The following is a 14,202-nucleotide window of genomic DNA, read 5'->3' on the forward strand; positions in this document are numbered from 1 at the left end:
GCCAGGCCTCAGGACGGAGGTGGTAAGGCTCAGGTTCCCCTCCCACCGGGGGCTGACCCTGAAGACGGATTTCACCGCGTGGCTGGCTGCAGGAGCAGCCCACGAAGGCCGATGGGACGCAGCAGAAGTGCAGGCCCCTCGGGCCGGCGGCGCAGGCCTCGGGCGCCCAGCCGCCCTGCTCGCCGCCGCCGCCGCCTCCTCCTCCTCGGGCTCCGGGCAAGCTTGCCAGCCTAGGCCCCAGCCTACCACCACCACCACCACCACCCCTCCTCCCTCCCTGCGAGCTGGGCTCCGCTTTCCCTCCATCGACTCCAGGCCGAATTCAATCCGAGAAGGCTCCTTTGAGCTTTTGTGTTGGCTGGGGGAGATGTGGGCGCAGGGGGGGGATCGCGTTACAACTTTCATTTCCTGAAATGTTTGAGGGAACATCCAGGGTTTTTATCCCCCACATCAGGCCCGGCCATGGGCTCGGGTTTCAGGCCTTGTCACTCAGCTGTCACCAAACAAACGAGGCTCTCAGAGCCCAGGAGAAGGAGAGCTACCTGCTATTCATGACCCCTGGAGCAGGTGATCGCTCATGGGAAAAAAACAGGTAGAATTAATCATAGGGCTGGGCTCTGCTTCCTCTCCTTTTTGGCAGACCTGGCCACCGTGTGAAACCCATCAGAAATCAAATTAACTCTTTCTTGTCGCCCCCCCCCCCGACTCACCCCGCGGGAACAGAAAATACTTTTCAGAAAACTCAACATACACAAACACCCAATGATGATAGAATGTGAGGCAACACCTTGCATCCCACCCTCCTTGGCATTTTCTTAGCCCCTAGTGTTCCCTGGATTGGGGGTAGAGTGAGACCTCTCCATGTCGCCTATTAAAACTCCTACCTATTAGAAGCCATGGGTATAACCCCTAACCTCAGGTAGATAGATTCCATTGTCTTGTCTACCTGGATGCCATTGCTTGCTTGTACTAAAAGGGGAAACCTCCAAGAGGAGTTTCTAAGAAATATCTGTGAGTAGATTCCCCACCCCCACCCCCCACCCCTGTCTTTCTTTCTTCCCTCAGCCATCAGGATGTAGAGTGTCCACACTGAGCTCCGTGTAAGACCAACCTCTCAAATTCTCCCCATCATTTTCTTATTAATTTATCATTTGGGAATTTCATACATGTACGTAATGTGTTTCGATCAAATTTACTCCACTTCCTCTCCCCAGCGCCTCTCATCTCCCCCCCCCAACCCCCACCCTAACTTCATGTACTTTATTTTTAAAAAGCCCACTCAGTGCTGCTAGTATGTACATGGGTGTAGGGTCACCCATGGGAGCCTGAGCAACCTACTAGGTGCTGCATCCCTAAAGAAGAGTGAGTCTCCCTCCCCCATGCATTTTAATTCTGATTTGATTCTTGCTTTAGCTGGACCAAAGCAGAAAGGTCTAACATTCTTGTGCTCTTTGCAGATAATTTTTTTTTTTGCTTTAAAACGGTAGTATGAATTTTAAATCATACTATTTTATGTTTCGTTATGTCTTTCTTTTTCTACACTCCTTCCTCTCTCTAGGGGAAATTTTTTTAGAGGGAAAATAGAAATGCATTCAGCTTTTTTTCTATATTAATATTGGAAGAGCTAACCAGGAACAGTTAGGAACTGTTGAAACAGACTGGTTTCAGGTAGAAATAGTAAGGAGTCTGTTATTATAATTCTGCCTGTTAGTTCTTCCACACAAAAGGTTTTTTTTTTTTTTGTGGGAAACCAGGAGATATACAGCATGTAAAATAATCCTCCTGACCTTTTTTTTATGAAGATTTTTGTCTGTTTATTTTGAAAATAGCCATTGGTTCCAGATTCCCAGAACTGATTTTCTTAGATTAGTGATTTGTACTTAGAGGTAGAGCCCTGAGCAACATTATTCTTCAATTAAAATGTAAAAAAGAAAAGAAAAGAAAAAAGAAAAGGAAAGGAAGGAAGGAAGGAAAAAAAGAAGAAAGAAAGAAACCTTGCCTTGACTTCAGGGGAAGCATGTCATGTTTATATAGCATCAGCAATGCATAGAAGATATTCACCACACGTATCTGAAGGCAGACAAAGGTCCAATTGTGTAAATGTTCTTTTCACCTTATAGACACTAAGGAGTGCTGACATTCTATCTAGCTCAACCTTTCAAACATGGCTGCCCCGACTTCCACCTTTAAAGTGTTGTAAGTCAATTCAGCACTAGTTCTGTGGTCCCTGTACTAACGAGGCTTAGAGGTACAGTGAACTCTGCACAGTATTGCAGAGTATGCCATCTCACTCTCCAAGTGGTCATTTCTCTGTAAGCTTGGTTCCATCCACCCCCACCCCCACCAGTCCCCACCACTGCCACACAGAAGTGGCACCCACTAAGAGGAGCGCTGTCACAGACAGAAGCTTGCAGTAATACAAGATTGGTGTGAGAGCCAACCAAAGATGTCACACTTATGTGGGCTTGGTGTGTTGGATTGTTTTGTTCTTGGGTGAGGCAGAGGTCACAATCCCATTGTCTTTTTCAAGTACTTAAAACACTTAGGTGATGGGAAAGTCAAATTAGAAATTTTAGCAAAGCAGCTAAAGCCTTGCCCGAGGGCAAGAGGAAAAAGGTGTGTGTGGAGAGGGTGGGGGAGTAGTCGAGTTTGTAAAAATACTTAAATGTCCATGGAACACCTAAAAAGTCAATTTCACGGACATGCTGCCTGGAATCTACAGATTGCCAAGGACATTGGCTCCCTCTATGAGATGTATTCTCTAAGAATCTCAAGACAGGATGTCTTGTGCCAGTAAAACTATGTATTCTGGGACTGTTGTTTAAATTCCACATGGACATCAGCTCAGATCCTGAACCACCACTTATCTCCCCTCTCCCCCTCCAAAGTCGTTTCTATTATGAATGAGTCATGGCATTTTAAAAGTCATAATCCATTTAAAGTCCCAAATTAAACTAACTTGTATGGCATATTAAAGTAAAATTTGCTGTATCAGTCCATGGTGTTCCTGTTTGATTCCTGTGTCAGTCTTATAAAGTATTTGGGTTTTTGTTTTAATATATATATAACTTTGAGGGAAGGTCAGAAAAGGGACCAGATAGATGTGTAGGTGGTATAATTTGCAGGCAGTGTTTATTATATAAAGGTCCAGAATCTCTCTACTTATTTTTCTTTCCATGGCAGTCACTGACGATAAGGAAGAAGAGCGCTCAGTATCTTTCCACATTTTTTAATTACAATTGAGTGATCACATCAGGCACACTGAAGTATATGTAAAATCTATTTCCCCTTTCAATAATAAGGCTTGGTTTTGATGTTCGGTTTTTCGTTTCTTTCCTACCTAGTTCTGTTCGACCCTGGAGAATATTTTCGCATCCGGTAACAGAGAATAGTGAGTACCTTTCTTTCCTAAAGGCAGTGTGGGATTGTACTCTACCTGCTGAGAACCCGGGTCTCAGCTGTCCATTAACAAGTTAAAAGGAGAAGATCAGAGGATTGGAGGACGGGCGCTTTCCACGCGCCTCCAGCGTCTCCTTTTCTTTGTTTTTAAATGCTACTGCGGTGTTGTTTCTCACTGTCTGAAAGGATAGCGGCGTCTAAAACCCCGATTGTCGTCCTCAGTAGGAGAACAGGTTTCCAATTTCATCAGCTGGAACGAAGTTGTGTGTGTGTGTGTGTGTGTGTGTGTGTGTGTGTGTGTGTGTGTGTTCTGAGTTTAAAACTCGCAAGAAAATGAGGCCTTTTCAGGGCAGCGCTTTTTCTGGGTAGAAGAAAAGCCAACATTTTGTACCTAATTTTTTTTTAATAGTTTTTGTTCCTGGCTGGTTCACCTACCTCTTACCTAACCCATCCCCCTCTTAGAGACGTTTCCAGTTGGATTTTCTGGACCCAGTCAGACCTGCGAAGAAGTCTCTATGAACGTGGGGGTGCTTAAAAATTCCCCACTGGACTAAAGTAACCCAGCATGCCTACGGAACTAAGTCCTCACGGTGTACCCTCAGTGCTAAACGCTCCTGGTGGCCACAGACACTGGTTCCTCTGGTTCTGGACCGTTGGAGGAGGTGGTCTAGGAGTTTTTTAGAGCCCTTCTGGGAGAAAGCTTTGGAAAAGGACTAACACACCTGTGCCTGTCAATACCACCCACCTCTATAAAATCTGGGTAGAGTTTGTACTTCAACAGCCAGAACCAGGAATGCTGCGCAGCTGGGTTGGTTCTTTCCCACTGGGTCTGGGACTGGACAAAGGGAATAAGTAGCTGCCCCCCGCGGCCCCCCGCGGCCCCCCGCGACCGGGCTTCACTGGAAGCAAGGCTACTGCCCTGCACTAAAGGATATACTTTAGAAGCCAGGTTACCGCTCACTCCCCAGCCCTGGTTGGCACTGCTTGGACAGCATTTGCGTCAGGCGTTTAAGCCACAGAGCCAAAGCCGAGGTCCAGTCTAGTGGGAAGGGCCGCTGGGGAATGGACTGCCGGGAGCCGAGGTCGCATAAAGCCTGAGAGCGCTGGGACACCTGCGCTGGGAGCCGCGGGCAGCCAGGAGACAAACCCCACTTCAAGGCCAGATGCCACCCTGCCATGGAGCGTCCTGTGCCACTCGCGTGCGGCAGGAACTGATCAGAGAGGTCGAGCCTTGAATCTGGGAGATGACCCAGGACGCCCAGGATGTGCGTTGTCCCACAAGGCTCAGCCCAAGGCCTTGTGTTCTCCCCTGAGGCCAGCCTGGCCTCCTCTGCTCTCAGGGACTTCGCAGAGGGCCACAGGACCCTGCACCTGGAGCCACCACAAGATCCGGGTCCGGGGACAGGTGCGATTTTCTTTGGAAGTCGCGGGGAGCAGAGAGCTGCGCTCCAGGACTGCCTTGGCCTCCTCAGTGCTGAGTGCCACCAACCGCCTCCTCCGAGTGGACAGATGACAGACGCTCGCCCGCCCGTTCTCTGCAGCCGAAGAAGCACAGGCCACGAGCTTCTTGATCCTGGGTCTGGAGTCCTGCCCGTGGGCCCCGCGGAAGACTTTCAGGCGTGGGAGGCCGTTACGAAGGCGCCTCTGCAAGCGCACGGTGCAGAGCCAGAGGGCCCTCGGCGGCGGAGGCCTGCAGGAAAGGCAACCTGACCCGGGAGTCAATGCTTGGCAACTTTGGAGCTAGCCACCAGCACGGTCCCCCTGGGAGCTTCCACCCTATCTCGAGATGAAGACCAAGCTGTCCTTGCCTAGAAAAGAGTTGTCAATACCCAAGGCGACCAACTCCAGTGGTCTTGAGTCCAGGTTCTTGAATCCCTACCTGCTAAGCCAAAGACTCAGGAACTGCTTGGCCAAACACCTTGGCCTCAGAACACTTAGGAAGCTTCTTTCTCAGCCAAGGGGTCACCAGCGTCCTTGTAGTGAGATTAAAGACGTTTTGGAAATCATCACTCGATTTGGTGGGGTGGGTTTTTTTTTTTTTAAACCTCACTTGGCAAATGCTGTGAAGTTTCGTCCTAAAACCACTTTATAAGAGGCTGCACAATTATTTTTGGCTATCGCTATGAAATCTGTGGAGGAGAAACGAAATGCGGCTCGCATTCGGTTAAACTTTGACTCCGAGAAGGTAAATTGGATGCCCCTCAACACCTGGTTCTCGAAGATTTCCTCGAGGGAAAAAAAATATAGTTAGCCCCCCACCCCCACCCCCTGCCCCAATGATTGCTCTAAAATGATTGCCAAGAAAACTCAGCAATATGCAGCTTTCTCGCCTCTTCCTGCTTGTCCTGCTCTTGGGCAGACTGAGCCGAGGATGGCGGAGAGAGGCAGATTGTGCAATTTCTTATTAAACACATCTGGAATATGCACATTCTGGATCGAGTGCCAGGGATTTTACAAAGAGTTTATGGCTATGACAGAAAACTGTCCTTTTAACGAGTTTACAGGCAGTAATCACGGGGGCTTTTACAGGACCCGCCGTCTTAGCTGCTAGCCAGACCTGCAGACTTTTCCAAGATCCACCAACCAACCCTGCAGGAAGTGGGCCGGCGCGCCCTGGGAGACAGATCTTCCACGACTCTAAAATTATGCCAAGAGGCGCTGCAAGAGTGGGGGGTAGTTGGAGTAGGAAGCGAGGGCATGTAAGAAATTAAAGTAATTGGCCCTTCCTTATTTTCCAGAGAGATTTCCGCGGTCTCTTTTGAAGCCTGTCAGGGTCACTGAAAGCTATCTTTGTGCCGGGTGTTTGTTTTGGGGAGTGAATGTGAAGAATGTGTGGCGATTCCCTGTGAGAGCCCCTCCTGCAGAGGGTGGCATTTCTCCGTGGCCCAAGACGTGGAGAATAAACACCCTAGTGACTTAAATAAACACCGACTTAATGATCCAAAACACTAACAAGGGAGATTGGGACCCGGAGCTCCCAGCCCAAAGGATGGTCTCTGAGCGGCTGTGTGCACATCTGTCCATCACCAAGGGAAAATGACTTTATAAGTAAAAGTGACTGTATTTAAAAGCACAGTGACCATCTCTTTTTTAAACACAAAACAATTCGACGGTAAAAAAAAAAAAAAAAAAAAACTCATGACAGGGAGGCCTTAATTTCACACACATACACACCTCATTCCACTCAGGTCAAGAACAATGGGGAAAGGTAAGAAAGAAATATATTAATGTTGACATTTATAGATGAGGAAAAATCAAAATTATGAAACTGTCATGTCAGGAAATAAATAGACTCTCCCTGGGGAACAATATTTTACAAAGCACAAGCCAGCCAATCCCGTTATCCTGAGTAGAATTTTAATAAATAACGCCGTTTGTTTCACTAGCCTTAAAAGCTGAATACAGAAGATACATCATTTTGCCCCAGGCAAAAAAAGAACATGGAGCCTTCATGATTACTGGGGTTTTTTCTGGACACTATCTGAGAAAAGAGCTCCTGGTGGGCCTGCTTTTTATTTGTACAGATCAATTCATAATTTTAAATCCGTGTTCGAGTTCCCTTTTCAAAACACAAAAAAAAGCAGATAAATTATTTTTACTTTCACAGTCTTTTCATATGTGGTTAACAGAGAAGAGCCGAATTAACATATGAACGCCGTGGAGAAGGAATAGTGGTAAACAAAACTGCATTTCTAAATAATAAAAAATAAATAAATACCCAAGGCTAAAGTTCTTCTCTTTTGTCCTATCATTAACCTAGTTGATATCCTTGGTTTCAGGTGATAGACTTCAAAAAATACCCTGCAATTCATAACTGCTACTAAGTAAGCAAGAAAACTTGTTTTTAAATAGGCCCCGTGACAGCAATGGACGACTCAGACTCACCTTTTTCAGAAACAGAACCGAACTCCTGGTGGTCTACTGAGTTTTAATTTAGACTGGTGTGGGTACAATAGAAAAGAAGCCTAGAAACACATGCTGTTTTAGTAACAAATACCAGGTCGCCGCCAGGATTGTTGGCACCCTTTTGCAAGAAGAAAGTAGGACTGAAGGAGTCCCCTTCGCAGAGGCAGCCTGACCATAGGAAGTCCTGAGGGCAGAAGTGAGGACATTTTGGAAAGTGGATTCCCTCCCTTGTTGGTGCACTTTTAGAGTTTGTCACAAGAAGAAAAAGAAAGAAAACAATCACCAAAACCCCCACTAAATTTGACAAAAATAGTTGTATTCCTAATGTCACTTCTATTTCTAACGGCCTCACAGAGAGCATTAAGACATTTAGGCACTTCTTTCCCACTAATACTGTTCTTTCATTTTAATCTACATAAAATTATTTAACACTAAATATGAAAAATGTAAACTTAATTTTCCCATCAAAACCAGCTATGATTATATATTTTTTTCCTATTCATCTTAAGAATGCAGCCAGCTCCTCTCAGCCTGGAGGGTTTCTGCTTTCGTTATTTTTGACATGTCTCTCTTTCCCTTACCTTTTCCTCTTCCCTAAACCATTCCTCCATAAATAAATTAAAAGGAAATAATTAAAATCCAGTTGATTTGTATTTTTTATCTTCACTAAAAGAAAACGAAGAAGAGGAGGAGAAGGAAGACGAGCAAGATGAGAAGAGAAAGAGGAGGTGGAGGGAGAGGCTACCGAAATGGATGCCTGGGTTGCCTAGGACCAAGACGAGGTGCTTTGGTCTCCTGACCTTTCAGTGGGAGGGGAAATGCGAAGAGCATTAAGAGAGAGGAGGGGGCCTATGCTGGACTGAGATCGCTCTTGGTTGTAATTTTTAAAAAGACGTTTGTGAAAGCCCGTCATTCCTTTATGCGCAAAGAACCCCAGAAACAAGCTGCGAAGTTGTTCCTGACTTCTATGTACAAGTGTCCCCAGTTGTCGCCACCCCCTTCAAGGCCCCAGTACCTCCCCACTTAGGAACCCAAGTCCACCAGACTGGAGGTGAGTGGGCCCAGTAGAGAGTCCTGGAGCTGGTGCTGATGAGCCTGCAGGCCGTGGCTGGGCTGGGAGGCCGTGAGGCCGGGGAGAGAATAGTTTGAGCTCCTGGCGTGGCCCATATTGCTCTGTAGCAGAAGGACCGAGTTCTGGTCTGGACTTTGGGGAGGTGAGAATTCCTCTTCTGAGCTGGACATGAGCGGCTTGCCCCCTTCCAGAGGAGAGAGTTGATTCTGCTTGTTGGAGGAGGAGTTATTGTTTTCAGTGTTCTCCCTGAGAAATAGAGGACAACACCATATGGTTAAAAAAAAAAAAAAAGTGTGAGGTGAAGGGGGGAGGTGGTGGGGGGGCTGGAAGGAGGAAAGGGCGTTGTGCAATCTGTCACCAACCCAAATGGAGGCGCTCTGCCTCCCACCCATCCCCAAGGGTCATGGGGGAGGTAAAGAGGCCGACTGGAGAAACCGGGAGTCTGCTGCTTGGAGACAGCCCGGTTTCTTCTGTACTCCTCAAAGTCGGATGAGCCGTGTTTATTTAAAATAATAATAATAATAATAATAATAATAATAATAATAATAATAATAAAGTGTTTTTCAGTTTGTTCAAACAGCTATGGTTAAGTACCTATCAACTAGCCCCGAACTCCCAAGTAACTGTTTGGAAGCCCTGGGACAAATGGTTGTTAAGATAAAGAAATGATCAGGGGACAAACTGCCCAATGCACACATGCTTGCGGTGACCCAAGTCAGTGGCCTGCCACCATCTGAGGAAACAATTAGATGACCAGTTCCCCGGCCCCTGTCCGGAGACTGGGGTTCCAGAGACCTAGGACAGGTCATGGGAAGCCGTGCCCAGAGCGGCCCAGTGACCTGAGTAAACACAGGGAGCTCAGCCAGTCTCTCGGATTTCATCCAGGAGTGGGCCCTCGCTTGGCTTCGGGGACCGGCCGTTTTGTAAACTTAAAGGCTAGCTGGAACCGAGCAACCTCGGGGTCGTCGCTCCAAGTTCGTTTCTCAGCCCCTCCTGCCCTCCTCTCCAGCTGCTCGCCAGCAATCCGTAGCCTCCCACCCTTTCTCAGCAGGGAGAACCTCGCCGCCCCGCCCGGGCTGGGCGCCGGTCGGTCCGGGCACCGCCGTGGGTCAGTTCCCCGCACCCGGTCCGGGTCAACTTCTGGACTTCCCTGCACGCCGCCGCTTCCGCTTTGCAAGCGCCGGCAGCCACCCCTCGCGGCGCGTTTGGCCGGTCTGCACTCCCCCGTTCCCGGCAAGGTCACTCTGGGAGAGCCCCTTTCGGTGGAATTAGGGCAGGCTCTGTGGTTTCCCACCCAGAGGGGAACTTGGAAACCAGATCTGGGGACCCGGGGCTGCTAGCGAACAAAGGACAGCCTGCGGGGGCCCTGCGCCCCGCTCCCCCAAGACCAGCAGCTCTGCTCGGCGCTGCGCTCGCCGCCGCCGCCGCCTGCCCTGCGCGCCTCCGAACCTCGGCTAGAAGCTCCGCTGAGAACCTCCCCGGCCTAGCAGCCACCGTGGCTGCGCGAGGAGGGAGAAGCAGAGACTCCCCTCACCCTACAACCCCACCCCACCCCCCAAAAAAAGCCTTGCTTCGGAGCTCCGGGACGCGAGAAGCCAGCGACTGGAGCCCCTCTCCTCGCCCGCGGCGGCGGCGGCGGCGGCGGCGGGGCCGGAGAAAGCAACCCGGCCACGCACCGGGGAGCGCGGCAGGCGGCAGTCTTCTCCCGGCTTGGGGCCTCGGATAGGACACCCGGTAGCGACTCCCCCAGCTCTCTCTTTTCAGGGTATTTCTTCACAAGACTCCTCCCTTTGTCCAACTCAGGCGGAATGAACTCTCATCCATACGCTAGCTAGCCGGAGAGCGAGAGCGAGAAAAGAGCCCCGGAGGCATTGGGGGCTGGTGCTGACGTTTCAGACCAACTTCAAGCCGGAGTGAAAGGGCGGAGGTTCGGGACCCTCCGCCGCACCGAACGGCTTCCCTCGCGTACACCGAACCGTACACCCCCTTCCCTCCCACCTACAAACTCCCTGGCCCACCCCCGTCTCTTCGCCGCAGCCAGCCAGGCGGGCAGGAAAAACAAACCCAGAGCCAACGGTTCCCGACACTCTTCCCCCACCGAAGAACCCCACGCGCGGGTGCTCAACGCAAACGCGGGCCGGGTCCCTAGCAAGCAACCTCGAGAGTTCGTGAACTTTCACGGCAGCGCCGCCGAGGCCGGGGCGCCACCCCCACGGACCTCTCTCTGCTCGCGGCCGGCGGGTACCGACCCGGTAGCGATGCCTGCCGAGGAGGGTGGGAGGGGGGCCGAGAGGAGCGAAGGGTGAGACTCCCCGGGGTCGCCCGAGCCCGGGCAAGCACGCCGCGTACCTTTCCTTGGCCTCGGCGGCCCGGTCTCTTTGCCTCCGGTTCTTAAACCAGTTGCTGACCTGGGTGGTGGTGAGGCCGGTGGCCTCGGCCAGCTCCCGCTTCTCCCGCGGCGAGGGGTAGGGGTTATGCGCGTACCACTCCCGCAGCACGCCCCGCGACTTCTCCTTGAAACAGTAGCTGGTCTCCTCGCCATCCCAGATGGTTCGCGGCAGCGGGAATTTTCGGCGTACCCGATATTTGCCCACGGCACCCAGGGGTCGGCCGCGAAGTTTCTCGGCCTCCACGTAGTGCGCTTTCAGCCACAGCTGCTGCAGTTTGGGGTGGTTGTGGGGCGAGAACTGGTGGCTCTCCAGGATCTTGTAGAGCTCGCGGAAGTTGCCGCGGTGGAAGGCGACCACCGCCTTGGCCTTGAGCACGCTCTCGTTCTTATGCAGGTGATCGCAGGCGGGCAGCGACCACAAGAACCTGCCCAGGCGTTCCAGGTTCCCGCCTTGCTGCAGAACCTCGCACACGCACGCCACTTGCTCTTGCGTAAAACCAAACGACGGCAGCATCGACATGGCTGGCGCTGCCGGGGCGCACCGGCCCGGGCGCACGCGGCAGAGAGAGGATCTGAGAAAGCAATGGGGGGGGGGGGGGCTGGGGGGGGGACGGCCGCCGCGGGGAGGGGGGCGCGGCTGCTCCTAACCCCCTCCCAGGTTTGGCACTGGCGAAGAGACCAGTCGGACCTTGCGGGTGGGAGGCGTCGGAAGACGAAGAGAAGTAAGGGGCGCGCTGGACTCCCGAGTAGCCGGCGCACTCCGCAGCCTTCCGGGCCTCGCTGGCTCCCGCCTGCCGCCGGGTGGATGCTGCTGGTTGCCGGGGAACTTGGTTTCTGTTCTCCCCGCAGCGGCCTTAAAGCGCGCAGCGTCCCCGGCACGCTGATTGGCTGCGGGCGGCGCCTATCCGAAGCTGGCCAGCCTGCGCGCCGCCCGGCCGGGCAGCAAAGCCGCGCCGCCCAGCCGCCCCGCGTGGGGAGGGCGAAGCTGGCGAGCTAGGGGGAGATGAGGAGTGGTGGGAGGGAGAAGAACCTGGAGAGGTGGGAAGTGGGGTGGGGTCAGGAGGAGGGAACTAGGGTGCTGGAAAGGGTAGCGAGCAAGTCAGGACCTCGCAAAGCGGCGCCCTCTTTGGTGTCGCCTAAGGAAGGGGAGCCTCGCGCATCTCTACACAAATCAATGACTGTAGACGTTCTGATGACCCTCCTCGCCATACCCCTATCCCTGTCCCTTGCAGTCCTGGCTTTTCCCGGTGAGCTCATATTTAATTACCTTAATGTTGAGATGAATAAATAATGGATTGATGAATAGCTTATGGAACGCGATAAATAATACAAGAGCAGACTAGGGTTCTGGGCTGCGGGCACTCAGAGTGGCTTCTCCCAGGTTTGGCATCAGCTCCAGGAGCCAAAACTAATTTCCTCCCCCTTTTCCCTTCCTAACCCCCAATGCCTCCCAAAGAGCGCGAACACTCTGATCCGGGCAACATTCCCCTCATTCTCAAAGGGCCTCTGGACGTGGCATCAGGAGAAGGGTTGGCCCTGGCACAAAGGCCGAGTGGATGGAGACAACCCGTGATTCACTTGCAGTTTAGTATCTTGACGTTGTCGGCAGACTTCTGGACTCAGTTTCCCTATTTGCACGGTTGAGTTTTTCAGCGCCACCTCTGTTGCCGATGAATGCCGAAAAGCTTTACTTGCCATTTAGCAGACATGTATTGGGAACCTTACGCAAAAGGCTCTGGATGGGGTGTAAATTAAATAAAACTGTGCCCAGCTCCAATAACCGTGGGGCTGTAACATAATCCTTGCCCTGCTCTGAGAGGGACACTGCCCTCAAAGCTAGAAGCACCGTGGCTCCAGGAAGATTAAATAAAGTGCGTGTGTGTGTGTGTGTGTGTGTGTGTGTGTGTGTGTGCTGCAAGGCTGGCCTATTTTGCTCCCAGAGAATGAGAGGTGTCCTGCAAGTTAAGTCCCATCATCTGCTATTTTCTTTCTGTGTGGAGAACGCTTAGTAAAACTACACAAACAAATGGAGCCGTAATTATCTTAAGCCTCATTTGCACACCTTGTTCCAAAGCAATTATTAAAAAGATTTTGAAAACAATTAGCCTCTCTAAATAAAGATAATCTATTGTCGGTAGCTAAGACTAGCAGCAGATAAGAACAATGTGTGGAGATAAGGGAAGCCAAATGGTGGTTGGAGGGTGAGTTTATGACTATACTTATCTCTGATTAGATAAGTTCAAAACAGAATTTTAAGTACACTTCAAAAATGCTTTTGATTTCAGGGTGCCCTCTTAGAGCATGGCCAGGAGCAAACTCTGGGCTCTTTAAACTTGCTTGTCTTCTTTCAGTGTTTTGATTTCATCAGCCAAAGAGACTGCACCACAGAACCTTTTGCATTCTGAGGTCTAAGTGAGAGAAGGGTTCCCCTTTGTATTATTTATGCGGTTTTAAAATAATGCACCCAGTCCAATGCGCCCTGTAACGTGCATTTCACACTCATAAAGGGTTCCCACCTCGAGGTTGCTTCCCCCAAGAGATTGCAAGTAGACAGGAAGGCTCTCCTCTGATGAGCTCCCACACAACGCTTTCTGCCTCCTTGAAACTCGGTCTATCCCATGCAATTAAACCTTGGAAGCAGATGCTGATACATCATTACACTCAGGCTTTTTTTTTTTTCTTTAAAAAAATGCGTTTAATGGGTGTGTATTATTTCAAAAGAGCTGCTGCCTCATGGTATGCCCAGTGGCTTACTTTCTAAACTGAAGCCTGGCACTGCTGAGCCCTAGGCTGTGTGCCTGGTAATTTCCCCTCCCTGTCTTATTTTAGTGCTCATGACGTTTCAGATGAAGTCTTAAGGAACGGCAGTGTCCTGCCAAGAGGAATGTCTCTGCTTAGAACAGTCCTTATTGACATGGCAGCTGTGTGAGGACCAGAATGGGGACTGATATGGGCTCTCAACATCAGTACCCTAAAGCCTGGAACAAGTGTGCACCATTTAAATGGGAGGAGAGTTATAAGCACAGTCATGTCTTTTAAAAGACAAAGCGTTCGTGGAGTGGCCCATGTACTTTGTGATTAACAGTCTTTGTAGAGAAGGGAGGTATAAAGGCACCGCTAACTACAGGTGTACATTTACAGAGGATCACAGGAGAGAGATGGCAGTGTATGGCCACCATTTCCCTGGCATTCTCCAGATCCCCCTGGCCATTTTTTTTTTAAAATCTCTGTTCAAAAGGAATCAAGACTGTACCAGACGCTGGCGACAACTGGAAAGAGGAGTGGGGTAAGTCCTGTGATCACCCGCACCCAGGTAAATGAGAGGTACTTTTTTCCCAGAGGCAGAGACGCAACGGTCTCCCCCGCCCCCATTTAATCCAATAGATCACTTAACTGAAAAGGAAAAAAAAGTGCTATGCACTTTGTACCAAGGAGC

The 14,202-nt window shown here is 50.6% G+C and overlaps 1 protein-coding gene across 1 annotated transcript; it reads right to left on the minus strand.

Annotated features, from left to right (window-relative positions):
• Window positions 1–8,051: 8,051 nt before the first annotated feature.
• On the minus strand, window positions 8,052–11,301 carry LOC131924471 (homeobox protein SIX1). Its single transcript, XM_059279756.1, has 2 exons — window positions 10,727–11,301; window positions 8,052–8,623 (listed from the first exon to the last, which is right to left on the minus strand). Exons 1-2 carry the CDS (start codon window positions 11,284–11,286, stop codon window positions 8,329–8,331), a joined length of 855 nt encoding a protein of 284 aa, XP_059135739.1. The 5' UTR covers window positions 11,287–11,301; the 3' UTR covers window positions 8,052–8,328.
• Window positions 11,302–14,202: the final 2,901 nt, after the last annotated feature.

The sequence above is a fragment of the Peromyscus eremicus genome, chromosome 14, assembly GCF_949786415.1.
Source record: "Peromyscus eremicus chromosome 14, PerEre_H2_v1, whole genome shotgun sequence".
NCBI classification, from domain to species: domain Eukaryota; kingdom Metazoa; phylum Chordata; class Mammalia; order Rodentia; family Cricetidae; genus Peromyscus; species Peromyscus eremicus.

Bases quoted from the DNA above. Each gene is read 5' to 3' on its own strand.
- LOC131924471 (XM_059279756.1), bottom strand. From the start codon at position 11,286: ATGTCGATGCTGCCGTCGTTTGGTTTTACGCAAGAGCAAGTGGCGTGC. The intron at 8,624-10,726 runs GTACGCGGCGTG...TCTATTTCTCAG, and splicing joins GCCGCCGAGGCCAAGGAAAG to GGAGAACACTGAAAACAATA.